The sequence below is a fragment of the Delphinapterus leucas genome, chromosome 3 (assembly GCF_059928025.1).
Source record: "Delphinapterus leucas isolate spDelLeu-1000000601 "Yukka" chromosome 3, BTC_Dleu_Yukka2, whole genome shotgun sequence".
Classification (NCBI taxonomy): domain Eukaryota; kingdom Metazoa; phylum Chordata; class Mammalia; order Artiodactyla; family Monodontidae; genus Delphinapterus; species Delphinapterus leucas.
Genome location: NC_143131.1, coordinates 32122549 through 32135689, shown reverse-complemented (window position 1 = coordinate 32135689; position 13141 = coordinate 32122549). Strand labels below are relative to the sequence as shown.

General features: G+C 36.6%; 1 protein-coding gene across 18 annotated transcripts in view; it reads left to right on the top strand.

Annotated features, from left to right (window-relative positions):
* CPLANE1 (ciliogenesis and planar polarity effector complex subunit 1) overlaps nt 1-13141 on the top strand; it is a 128814-nt gene that overhangs the window by 24357 nt on the left and 91316 nt on the right. For all 18 annotated transcript variants that reach the window (XR_016392627.1, XR_016392626.1, XM_089908766.1 and 15 more), the window contains 5 exons: nt 24-197; nt 3925-4153; nt 5246-5385; nt 7987-8204; nt 10764-10928. Coding sequence is in view for 16 of the 18 variants with exons in the window: in XM_089908766.1 (XP_089764892.1) it covers nt 24-197; nt 3925-4153; nt 5246-5385; nt 7987-8204; nt 10764-10928 (926 nt within the window). In the remaining 2 variants the exon portion in view is untranslated. The remainder of the gene's footprint in view (nt 1-23; nt 198-3924; nt 4154-5245; nt 5386-7986; nt 8205-10763; nt 10929-13141) is intronic.

Genomic DNA, 13141 nt, shown 5'->3' with positions numbered 1-13141 from the left:
TGGTCATTTGGTGTATCCTGCAGTTCCTGAGAAGTCTCATTGTGAGTTTGGAGTGACTGGAAATGTTCATCCTGAAGCGGCAGTGAGGGTTATCCAGTCCATGGCTCGCTTCATGGCTTCCTATTTCACCAATCAGCTGCTTTGCATTTTGCCACCTCACAATGTGAATGTTCTTCCTCCCCTTCATGTTAAAACAGGTAAACAAATAATTTTCTCACCTTGTTTTTGCACGTAATATTTAAAATCGTATTATACGGTGATCATTAGTCCATGGAAATAAAACTGTTCTAGGTCAGTGCCTGAACGCGAAGGAGATACACGAGTGACTATTTACGAATGAATATAATCTGAGAAAGGTAATTGCTTTGGACTTGTTTTTATTGACTATGTATTTTTAAATTGTGAATTTTGGACACATTGGCATTTATAAAGTTTCCATTTTTAAAGCAAAAGGGCTATAAAAATGTAATTTAACAAATTTTGAGTATGCTAATTTAGAATTTAATTTTATTTGGACATTTTACTTTTATAATTTTATTTGAATCATTTTCTTTGCTCTACTTAATCATTTCATTAATAGAGTCAAAATGTACCTAATCTGTGTGAGGTAACTGCCCTACCCTAATGGAAATAAGCATGTACACAGATTTCTATGATATTCATTCATTCCAATAATTTTTATTAGTGCCTGCTATGTGTCAGGTAGTGTTGTAGGTGCTGGAAATATATTAGCTTGCACCATATGAAATTAATAATATGAAAACATCTGTAGTTTTGTCTTGTCTTGACATTTGGAACAGATTTATCCTAACTGCCATGAACAAAACAGATGAAATACCTGTTCTTTTATGGAAGTACATCTAATAGATTGAGACGGAAAATTAAATAGATGCATATATAAACAAAGATCTATCAAATGGTGACAATTATTATGCAGAGAACTGAAGTAGAGAAATGTATTGTGACTGAGTCGGTAGTTGAGGTGGTGACTTTAGGGAAGAGCTCTCTGCGGGGGTGACATTTAAGCTGAACTCTTAATGACAAGAAGGAGCCAGCCATGGACGCATAGGACTTAGAGCATTATAAGCTGAGCCTGTGCAAAGGCTCTAGAGCAAGGACAAACTTGATGTGTCTGAGAAACTGAAAGACTGGTGTAGCTGGAGCACAGAGGGTGAGGTAGAGAGTGGTATGAGATGAAGACAGAGATAGATGGCCAGGTGATGTAAGCCAGGGTATGAAATCTGAATTTTAGGTACAATGGGAAGTTATTGGAGGGCTTTAAGCAGGAAATAACACGAACTGATAAACATGTGCAAGGCACACATAGATTAGAGTAGTACAAGATGTAATATAATTAGAAGTTTAATAGAAGTAGCAACAAGTGGTCATCAGATTTAGTCACAGAACTGTGGATTTTGAACTATGTGTTTGGACTCTAATTTTCTCAGGGTGTGGGTGGGAGTGGAGGACTGTCCTCACCCACTTGGATGCTTTAACAGTAGTGTTAGACTCTAGTGTCATCAGGGTTTTCAGGAGCTTCTAGACCCTAGAGAGCCTTATATGTAAGTTAGGATCAGAAAGGAAATTGTCTAGAGGTTCCTTTTCAGAGGTGTCTGCTTCGCTGGGGAAGAAAAGTTGGCCCTGACCTGATTATGGCTTCTCTTAGGGAGCTGGTGTAAACAGAGAAACGGGTGCTCTGTTTTTCCAGGATCTACCTTCTCCCCTTTCCCTCTCCATTGGCCACTAACTCAGTTTCAGCTGGTGCTCCCTCCTTTTCTCCCTGAGAACAGCCTGTGCTTCTTTCTCTCACTTTATGCTTTCCTCTGACTGAACCTCTCAGTTGGATATTACTTATTTCCTTGTACATTTGACACTAATTATTACAATAGTTTTTTATTTGAGCTCTCTTTATTTTGTCACAACTGAGGTAGTATTTACTACTTGTACTCCCTATTTTTGGTAATAATGTTTCTGATAACAAATTGTATCCTTAATCCATATAATTTTACTGAAGGAGAGAGGCAGAACTCATGTGGTTTTAATTTTTTTAAATATTTATTTATTTATTTATGGCTGCATTGGGTCTTCGTTGCCGTGCACGGGCTTCTCATTGTGGTGGCTTCTCTTGTTGCGGAGCACGGGCTCTAGGCACGTGGGCTTCAGTAGTTGTGGCACGGGGCCCAGTAGTTGTGGCTTGCGGGCTCTAGAGTACAGTCTCAGTAGTTGTGGCGCACGGGCTTAGTTGCTCTGCGGCATGTGGGATCTTCCTGGACCAGGGCTCGAACCTGTGCCCCCTGTATTGGCAGGCGGATTCTTAACCACTGTGCCACCAGGGAAGCCCTCATGTGGTTTTTAGAAAAATCTTAAAAAAAAAAAGGTACAATCCTGGTATTCAGAAGATTTATCTCAATTTCTTATCTTTCTGTCCTACAATATTTATAGGACTTTTGCTCTTTGCTAATGATTTTTATCTTTACAGATGACTTTACATATCCAAGGGAGACTGATATTTATCACACTTTGTGAAGAAAAGTGACAGAGTTATTGAATTGTTTCTGGGCAGACTCATAAACGTTCATAAAAGCTCAGAGACACCTTTTTATTCCCTACGTAAATATCTTCCCAGTTAGAGGAGAGAGTAGGAGAGAAGACTTTGTGTTCTTTTCCTATGCCAGAGACTAGACTATGATGGTTGACAATTTAAATATCTGAAACTTGTTATATATCCTTTAATTTCTTTAATCTCCCTCTGTCTTGAAAAATGATATTAGCAGGCTTGACTTAGAATATATTTCATGTTAATCTTTTAAATCAGAACTAGTGGCAGAATGTATTGGGGATTTGAGTTGCTTATCTGGTATGATGTTTGCTGTGTGAAAGCAGTAAAAATTTCAGAAAATTAAATCGTTCAAATTCAAATGGTACAGTGTCTTACTCATAGTGAATTAAAAACTGGAAATATTTCATCTATCTCCTGGCTGTTTGCCTATGCAGAATCAAACAGACATCGATTGACTAAATTTTTCGTTTCTTTCCATATCTTTGTCAAAGAGCTAAAATGTTAGTGCTTGGTATGGGCAGAGCCTATGCAGATCACATAAGAAACTAATCATTTCATTTCAAGGAGCAAAAACCTACATATACTAATTACCAGTTTTATTTTGAGGGAGTGAGTGAAAATCTTAGCAGTATGTATTTTTTAAAAGATAACAGCTCTGTCATAGTATTTTCAAATTTCTCATTCAAGTTACTTTAAGTAGGGAAGGATACAGAAGGCTGGGGAGGAGGATATTATTGCCCTTTGTATTTAATCTCAGGCCAGACTGAAATCTTGTCATTTGTTCAGGATTACTGAAAATCACAGTTTTCTACTTTCTGTTAAACACTAATACATTGAACATTTAATATGCTTGAGTATTACCTCAAACTAGATTTTTATCCCATGACACTATGAGGAATGCAAAGTCAGGTAAGATGCAGTCTCTGCCCTCCAGATTTCATAATGCAGTAGGAGAAATAGCTATATATTTCACAGCAGCCCACAGTAGTAAACTGTACACTGTGACCGGTACGTTTACGTGTGTGTGTACGTTTATATTATCTGACCAAAAAGTTTCATTAAACTGTACTTATTTACCTTTATTTTGTGTAATGCACTCTGATACTGTCTCTTTTGTTTCTGTGTCTACTCAGTTTCATGTTTTTAGGAATGCTGACATTTGCTTCATGACCTACTAAAGAGACACAGTGTTCAATGTTAAAAAGACTATTCTAGAGTATGTTAAGCATTATTTTAGGCCATTTTGTATGTATCTTCCTTGTTGTGGTTTTGTGTAGGAAATACTGATTGAAGAGATCTATAAAAGGAGGTGTGAGTTCTTGTATATATAATTGTAAAATCCATTTTCTTTAATTTACTCACAGAGCAGCCCTTTCGACTTATTCCTCTGCAACACTCGAAGGTGGCCAGTGTTGTTAGAGAGCAGAATCTTTCTAATGTGTGGACAGTTGAATATGCCCTTGAATTATTATTTATTGGTGGCCTGGTTCCAGAAGCTGTGTGGTTGGCACAGAAACTTGGAGACTGGAAGACGTCTGTTTCCATTGGTGTGGCCTTGCAGCTGTTCTGTAAACATGATAGCAATTTCACAAGGTATGTATTTTTAGGAAAGTATGATGGTGTCATCTAAAATATTTTTTATTTCAGTCATTGCTGGTATTTATGCATTTTGTGGAATCCTTAGTTCAGCATTGTCCAGTAGAACTTTTTTCAGTAATGGAAATATTCTATATGTGCTATCCAATCTGATAGCTACTAGCCACATGTATTTATTGAGCACTTGAAATGTGGATAGTAAGACCAAGGAACTGGATTTTCCATCTAATTTTAATTAATTTAAATTTAGAGGGCTATATACAGCTAGTGGCTACTGTATTGGACAGATCAGAGGCTTACTTACAGTGTTAAAACATCTATTTAGCACATTAATTTGTTAGTAGTGCCCTCAAAGGGCCTATAGTCAATGGGAAAGTTTGTCTTTCCCAAACAGGATTTGAGTTTTAAGCTAATCAAACTAATCCCTATATTTTAACTATTCTGAAGGTTATGGTATTGCTGTGTCTTCTGTATTTTTTAATTCAATAATTCAATGTATGTTTATTTATTAAGTAACTCTGTATCAAGCTCTATGCCTGGTGTTTTAGTGGATTGTAAACTTAAATGGTACATAGTTTCTATGCTTAGGCATTTATAGTTTAATAGGGAAAATAGGACAAAACATTATTACAATTTACATAGTATGGTAAGAAAAGTGCCCGTGGTACAGTAGGGAGAGCAATAGTATCAAGTGAGGGAAGGACAGGAAATACTTTATGTGGGAGATGTCATTTGAGATGGGCGTTGAAGGGAAGATGGGATCTTGACAAACTGAGTAGCTGTAGGGAGAGAGAACATTCCAAATGTGAGCAAAGGCATATGGCAGAAGCAAGTTTGGTTTGGTTTGGATAGAGTACATTTGTAGGGCAGCAGTGGGAGGTAAGGATGAGGAGATATATTAGTACCATAATTATGGAAAGCCTTAATACTATCCTTAATACAGTATTTCCTTGCTTATTTCTTGTCTAAATATAGGATGAATAAAGTGAATTTCTCTGTTTTTTAAAATTTCATGTTTAGCTCTTGATGTGTGTATGCTTCCTTTTTTCAAAATTTGTATTCCTTTCCCTTAATTTGATGTGATTTCAGGTCCAGGAAAAAGGGTCTGAATCTACCGTTAAATATGACTCCAGCACAGATTTTCCAGGAAAAACTGCAGTGTTTTTTAGGTCAGCCGGCCTCTTTGGAAGCAAAAAAAGAAATGGGCTCAAAATACAAACAGTTTACAGGTGTGTTACCTATGTATGGTCGACACATGTATCGACTTAATTAATATAAAGCTTATGGTATTTTAAAAAGCTTTTAAGTACCCACACATATATTAATGCTTTGAAGTAATAAGCTTATCAAAAATAAAATTTTGCTATTTATTCTTAATAATGGGAGCATCCCAAACTGATGCAGTTCAAAATACAATGTTCAGTATCTGAATGATATTCTGATTTTCCATGCATAGCCTTTCTTTATACTAGTGGTATTTTGCTGCATTTAGATTGTTTTCTTTTGCAGTCATAGAATCGTAGAATCTCAGATGTCAAGGGGTACTTAGAACCTCTTGCCTAATGCATAAATCATAGAGTTGTGTTTTGCTTTTAATTTGAAAAGTTCTGAGTGGTATTATAAAAAAATAATATAATATTACATGTAATACATATATTTACCCAGGAGCCCTATAAAATTCGTCTGTTTTAAAGAGGGGGAAATTTAGACAAAAAGTAATGAAGTCTGTTATTTAAAGTCATATATTTAATGATAAAACCAGGATAGCTGTTTTGTTTTATTAGTGCTTGTCTCCATTAACCAGTGAGACTTCTCTAGATTCCTAGAGCTTATTAATTATAACTTCTCTTTCTGGAAAGAATTCATAATACTTGGAAATCAGACTGAAAATGATAAAATTTCTTTGATAATTTTCTGTCAGTTTTTTTTTTAAGTAAATGAAAAGATAATGTATCTACATGAAAGTTGATTTTGAAAAAAAGGACTAAAAAATTCCCAGTCTGAACTTCCAGTTCTGGCAATATATTGTTTTAGATGATCTGAAAACTCTTCCACAATAAATACATAGATACAGTGTGTTTCTAGATAAAATATAAAGATATGCATTTAAAGGCTAAGATTTAAAGAAAGTAAGGGAAATTTCCAGGGGTCAGGAAGAAAGAGAAAAAGTCAATGGATTCCATCCCTAGGTATTTACCCAAGAAAAATAAAAACATAGGTCCACTGAAAAACCTGTATATTGAATGTTCATAGCAGCTTTTTCATAATAGCCAAAAACTTGAAACAACCCAAATGCTTATCAACTTGTGGATGGAAGAACAAATTGCAATTTATCTGTACAGTGGAATAATAATTAATAAAGAGTAGCAAACTACTGATAACATGCAACAACATGGATGAATTGAAGAACCATTATGCTGAATGAAAGAACTCAGAAATAAAACTACACACTGTGTGATTCCATTTATGTGATTTTATAAAAAGCAACACTATAGGGACAAGAAACAGATCAATGGTTACATGGGAGTAAGGGGGGAATTGACAACAAAAGGGTATAAGAACTTTTTTGGAGTGATGAAAATGTCAAAATTCATTGAACTGGGGACTTCCCTGGTTGTCCAGTGGTTAAGACTCTGCACTCCTAGTGCAGGGGGCCCAGATTCCATCCCTGGTCAGGGAACTGGATCCCGCATGCCACAGCTAAGCCACGTGCTGCAGCTAAGACCTAGTGCAGCCAAATAAATATTTTAAAAAACAAAAAACAAACAAAACTCATTGAACTGTACACTTAAAAAGGATAAATTTTAGTGTATGTAAATTATACCTCAACAAACTGATTTAAAAACAAAAAACTCAGCAGATGGTTAGTGAACTGGAAAATGAATTTGATCTATCTCTGTATATATACACACACAAAAAAATATATAGAGAGAGATAAAAATGTATAGATATAAAGAAAAGAGTTGGAAAATATGAAAGAGAAGTTAAACTTTGTATAGAATGTTGTGGAAGACACAACATATGTGTAATAGGAGTTTCAGTAGAGCCACACCAAATTCTGGATAGTGACTGCCTCTGGAGAGAGGAAGTGAAATATGATTGGTACCTAAGGAATTTCAGCTGTATTTGCAACATTCTTTTTTAATCTAAATTGAATGTAGGAAACATGTTAATATCAGACAAGGATGAAAAGTCAGTACGTGAGTGTTTTCATATTATATTCTATACCTTAAAGTATGCTTAAAATATTTCCTAATATAAAAGTGCGTAAGTCTCCAATTCTGCCACCTGCATCTCTGCATTTTGCCTTCTGGAACATGTCTCCATATGTACATACACTTATATAATTGAAGCCATACTGTATGACTATTTTGTATATTTCTGGGGGTTTTTTTAGCTTCACAAGTCCTTTTTATTATAAAAGTACTGTGATGGACTATTATGAAAAAGAAAATAATTACTCTCTCACTGCCTTCATGTAATGTTGTATGTTATTTTGGAGTCTTTCTTGACATTTTATTTTTCCCATTAATATTTTTTTCTTTTATTATTTTTGAGTCACAACTATATTCCAAGAATTTTTTATTATATAATTGTTATTACAGTGTCTTGTATAATTTTGGAAAAGTCTTTGTGCTCTGATTACCTATAATCTTAAAAGTAAGAGAATCTTTATTAAGTTTCTGTCTAGAAGTTTGGGTGTTTTGCATGTCAACTGATATGTTCATTTTTGGCAATCAGCTTTTTCAGGTATGAAATTTTATCCTACAAAATAACATGAAAAGTATAATATAAATTTTAACTACTTTACCTAATTTTGTATTTGCTAGATCCCATTGAAGAAGAAGATGCAGATCTGCTATTTGGTTCCGTGCAGGAAGTACTGAAAGCAGCAGTTATGGCTGATGCAGATATTCTTTCAGAGACATTTCAGCTTCTGATAAACTCTGCCAAGGACTTCAGTCAGAGACTGTGGGGCTTAGTGCCCGTCGGCTTGTATCTTCCAGCTCCTCCATTATATTGTCCTCAGCCAGCTGTTCTTAGTGAAGTAAGCTTAGTGCTTAATCTTTTAACTAATTTAAAGTTGATTTTGTCCAATTTTTAAAATAATCAACTTGAAAATAATCATCAAGTTGAAAATGCAGGCTCTGAAGCTAACTTCTGGATTCCAGCTTTGCTGTTTATTTATTGTGTAATATTGGGCAGTGTACTAAACTGATGTTTAAGTTTCCTTATCTGTAAAATGAAGATGATGATAGTACCTCTGACAGCATTATTGAGAGTATTAAATGAGATATCCTGTAAAAGCTTTTACTTTAGGGCCTAGGACACATAGTAAGCATTCAATAAATGTTAAAATTATTTCAATAATAAAACAAAATTAAGAGATATTTCTCTGTATCCAGATTTTTAAAAAATAAACATTTGTTTAGGGTAGCAAAAAGAATGTCAGAATTTAGAAGCCATACATTATTTTTTATTTATTTATTTATTTTTGGCTGCATTGGGTCTTCGTTGCTACGTGCGGGCTTTCTCTAGTTGTGGCGAGCGGGGGCTACTCTTCGTTGCGGTGCGTGGGCTTCTTATTGCGGTGGCTTCTCTTGTTGTGGAGCACGGGATCTAGGCATGTGGGCTTCAGTAGTTGTGGCATGTGGGCTCAGTAGTTGCGGCTCGCAGGCTGTAGAGTGCAGGCTCAGTAGTTGTGGCGCATGGGCTTAGTTGCTCTGTGGCATGTGGGATCTTCCAGGACCAGGGCTTGAACTCGTGTCCCCTGCATTGGCAGGTGGATTCTTAACCACTGTGCCACCAGGGAAGTCCCAAGCCATACATTATTTTAGTCTTTTATTCATCTCATTGTCTGTGCCTCTTTTGAAAGACTTAGTTTGATTTTTCTTTGATTTGAAAGGTCATTTTTTTCTCCTATACTTTTCAATTGATAGTTCTGTCTTATAAATAGCAATACTGTATTCCTCTCAGGAACTTTTCCTCTGCTCTTATTGAAAATCATAACATAGCTGGTTTTAGGATTTAAAGTGTTAATGTAAATTATTTACATTTAAATTGTTTTAATATTCAGTTAGCTGTTTAAATTGATTCTGGTATTGTTTCTTTACTACTTTTTCAGAATTAGCAACTTTTTTTCTTTTTCTTTTTTTAGACTTATTTGCTGTATTCTCATTGTTATATTTCAAGTTACGTTTCAGTAGATTAAAATATTTCATTTGTTGAGTTTTCAGGTGTAATATATTACAAATGGAAAGAATAAGTAGTCCATGGTATTTCTCAGTAATTCCTCTTTCCTCTCATATCTGAGTCTTCAGTATGTTGGTTTAGGAATTAGAAATAGCATTTAAGATATTTTTGGATATGCTGTGCTGATATTAGTTTGGTACCAATCCTTAGTAGTACTTCATTTTATTATTTTTTAGTAAAATAATCTCCAATGGTAGGATTTCTCTTAAATGTCCCTCTGTATCAGTTAGAACCCTTTGGGTTGTAAGTAACAGAAACTTGGTAAATATTGGCTGGCATAATTGAGAAATCTAGTTATGTTACCAGAGACTTGGGCTCTTTCTTTTAGTTTGTTTTCTAAGGTGTCAGCTTCAGTTTAAGGCTGGCTCCCTTTGTGGGAGCAGAATGGCTGCCAGTAGCTTCTAAGGATACCTTGTCCATGTCCAAAGGGAGTGGGAATGGGAGAAAGAAAAGTAGTAAAAAAGTATTTCTTTCCCAGCATTCCAAGCAAGAGTACTGAGAGTTACTCTTGTAAGACCGACTGAGGTCACTTCCCTGTCCTTGAATCAAACACCTTGGCTAGGGCTAATACAAAGTACTGCTTGGCAATTGACTAGGGCCTTCCTTGGCAGCTAGGGATATGGGATCAGCTCTCCTTGAATCATTTGGCTATGTAGGAGAGGGGCAGATACCCAAATAAAAACTGAATACTCTTAAGAAGTGACAATGGTAGGAGAAGGTTGGGGAAGCAAATGTTTACAGTATTCACATTATCTCATTCTCTGGGAAATTAATCTGTAGCTACTGACTTGAATTGTGTTTATTCAAGAAACATTTGTTGGATCCTACCACATATTGGAGTTTACTCTATGCACTATATGACAAGGCCTTTGTTCCTGGGTGGTTCTCAGTAGTGTGGGAAACAGATACATAAATCAGCAAGAATAGATTAGTGAAAGCTATAATGGAAGTCTGAGCAAAGACTCATAGTAGCACAGAATGGGAGGGCTTCACGGAGGAGGTGACATTGAAATATAATGGGATTTTTCCAGGAAGAGGAAGGGAAAAGTCATTCTTTTTGAAAGGAGCTTTCTCTGTAACATTCCACCCATGGAGTCCGGGGTGATGGCTTCAACTGTTGTAGCCGAAGACTTGGGATTAGGGTCGACTTACCTCTTTACGTTGTTTGAGGTGAGAGAAGTGTTTCCTTGACACTAGAAATAGCTATAGTTAATCTCTGAGGCCATGTCTCAAAACTTCCTTCATAAATGCCCAGGAGTATTCTACTTTGAGAAGCACTATCTTTATTTTCACTTTAACATTTTAAGTTTCTGTTTTACTAGCTACTAAAATTGTTGTTATTGTTTCTTTTTAGGAAGATGGTGATGATCTTCTTTTAAAAGCTGAAAAAGATAATCGCCAAAAGGTGTCTGGAATCCTTCAACGTGTTCTCTTGCTTTTCCGGGCAGCTCGGTGTTCTTTTCCTGTAGCACAGTGGTACATCTTGCAGTTGAGATGGGCAAGAAAAGTCATGCAGAAGGTATGGAAATGTCCGAGTCACTTATGTGCTATTGAAATAGGGAAGAACCTTTTGTATTCTATTACAAGTTAATCACTAAAGGTTTATTGCTTCTAACCTTAAATTATACATAACGGCCCATCTTTGGGAACCCTGCTTCCCTGGTAATGAGCATTAAGCTAAAATACCTCTTTTTAGCTAACAGGAAACGTCCTGACCAGGCCCACCTGTGAATGACTGCAGGGAGGAAGAAATTAACACATGCCCTCCAGAGGCTGATGGGAACCAGGAAGTGTTTGACTTTACTCCCTCCCCTTTTAGTATAAAAGGAGCCTGAATTCTAGCTCAGGCAAGATGGTTCTTTGTGGCATGAGCCCACCATCTTCTCGGTTTGCTGGCTTTCCAAATAAAGTCGTTATTCCTTGCCCCAAGAACTCATTTCTCGATTATTGGCCTGTGGTGCAGCAAGCAGTATGGGCTTAGACTCGGTAACAGTATGGTAAACGATTTAAATATACTAATATTTATTAATATTTATAATTGTGATATTTTCCCAAGGAGTCCTGCCCTATAAATCCATAAATTTCAGGCTTATTTATAGTACGAAACCTGCTTCTCAAAGTAGAATACTCCTGGACATTTATAAAGGAAGTTTTGAGGCATGGCATCAAACGCGGGCTTCTCATCGCGGTGGCTTCTCTTGTGGAGCACAGGCTCTAGGCACGCGGGCTTCAGTAGTTGTGGCTCATGGCCTCTAGAGCGCAGGCTCAATAGTTGTGGTGCATGGGCTTAGTTGCTCCGCAGCGTGTGGGATCTTCCCAGACCAGGGATTGAACCTGTGTCCCCTGCATTGGCAGGCGGATTCTTAACTGCTGTGCCACCAGGGAAGCCCCTATGTATAAGTTTTTGTGTAGACACATGTTTTTCATCCATGGGTCAAACTGCACCAATAATTGCAAGGATATAGGTAGCCAAAAGATACAGATGAAATGTAGTGAACTCTGGAATTGCATACACTGCTCAAAGTCTTTTCTCACTGTAGAAGAATGTGTCCTGGTTTTTTTTTAACGTCATGACACAAAAGGGAACTATTTCAGTTATTTAACATCTTTTTATATCTCTCTAATTATATAGCTTGGGTAACATTTTCCAGGGGTCATACTCCATAAATCCATACATTCTAGATTTGTTTCTAATAACCAGCCTAGACAGACTCTGTACATCTGGTAAATACCATTAATTTGTTTGACAAGAAGTCTGTCCTTAGCATGCTTACAAGGGGATTTGACTAGATCATGTCTTTCTGGAAGTGAATAGTAGAGGGAGAAAATAGATTACAAGCCTACTGCTAATCCGTTTCTTCCCAGGTTTATGTCTCTTAGATCCCTTTTCTTTTATTCTTTTTTTTTTTATAAGTTTATTTTTATATATTTATTTTTGGCTGTGTTTGGTCTTTGTTGCTGTATGCGGGCTTTCTCTAGTTGCGGCGAGCGGGGACTACTCTTCTTTGCAGTGCACTTCTCATTGCGTTGGCTTGTCTTGTTGTGGAGCACGGGCTCTAGGTGTGTGGACTTCAGTAGTTGCGGCACACGGGCTCAGTAGTTGTGGCTCACGGGCTCTGGAGCGCAGGCTCAGTAGTTGTGGCTCACAGGCTTAGTTGCTCAACAGCATGTGGGATCTTCCCAGACCAGGGCTCAAACTCGTGTTCACTGCATTGTCAGGCAGATTCTTAACCACGGTGCCACCAGGGAAGTCCCGCTTTTCTTTTATTCTATCACAGTTTCCTTTTAACACACAGTAGTTTCCTTTATTTTCTATTCTTGATTTGTTAGAGAGATTAGGTAGTTGGTCCTGAACCATATTTTGGATTTGTCTGTCATTTTTTCATTTAGTGTCATTTAAGTTGTTCCTCTTTCTTTTTATTTTCTATAAGCTGGGAATTAATCTATCCTCATCAAAGTAGACAGATTTGATTAAATTCAGGTTAACATTTTCTTAGAATGGAATCCTTCATAAGTGGTATTGTATACTTCCCCTCTGCAGCATATCATGTTGCACATACGTCTTTTCCTTTCACTTTTCATGGTATGAGATGGATCAATGAATTTGGGTCATGTTCCACCTACTATCATGTTCTCCATCAACCCATCAATTTTTTACCTAATTTAGCATTTATTGATGATCCTCGCTAGAGTCATTTTTTTATTAGGAGTTGCCAAATGATGACTTTATAA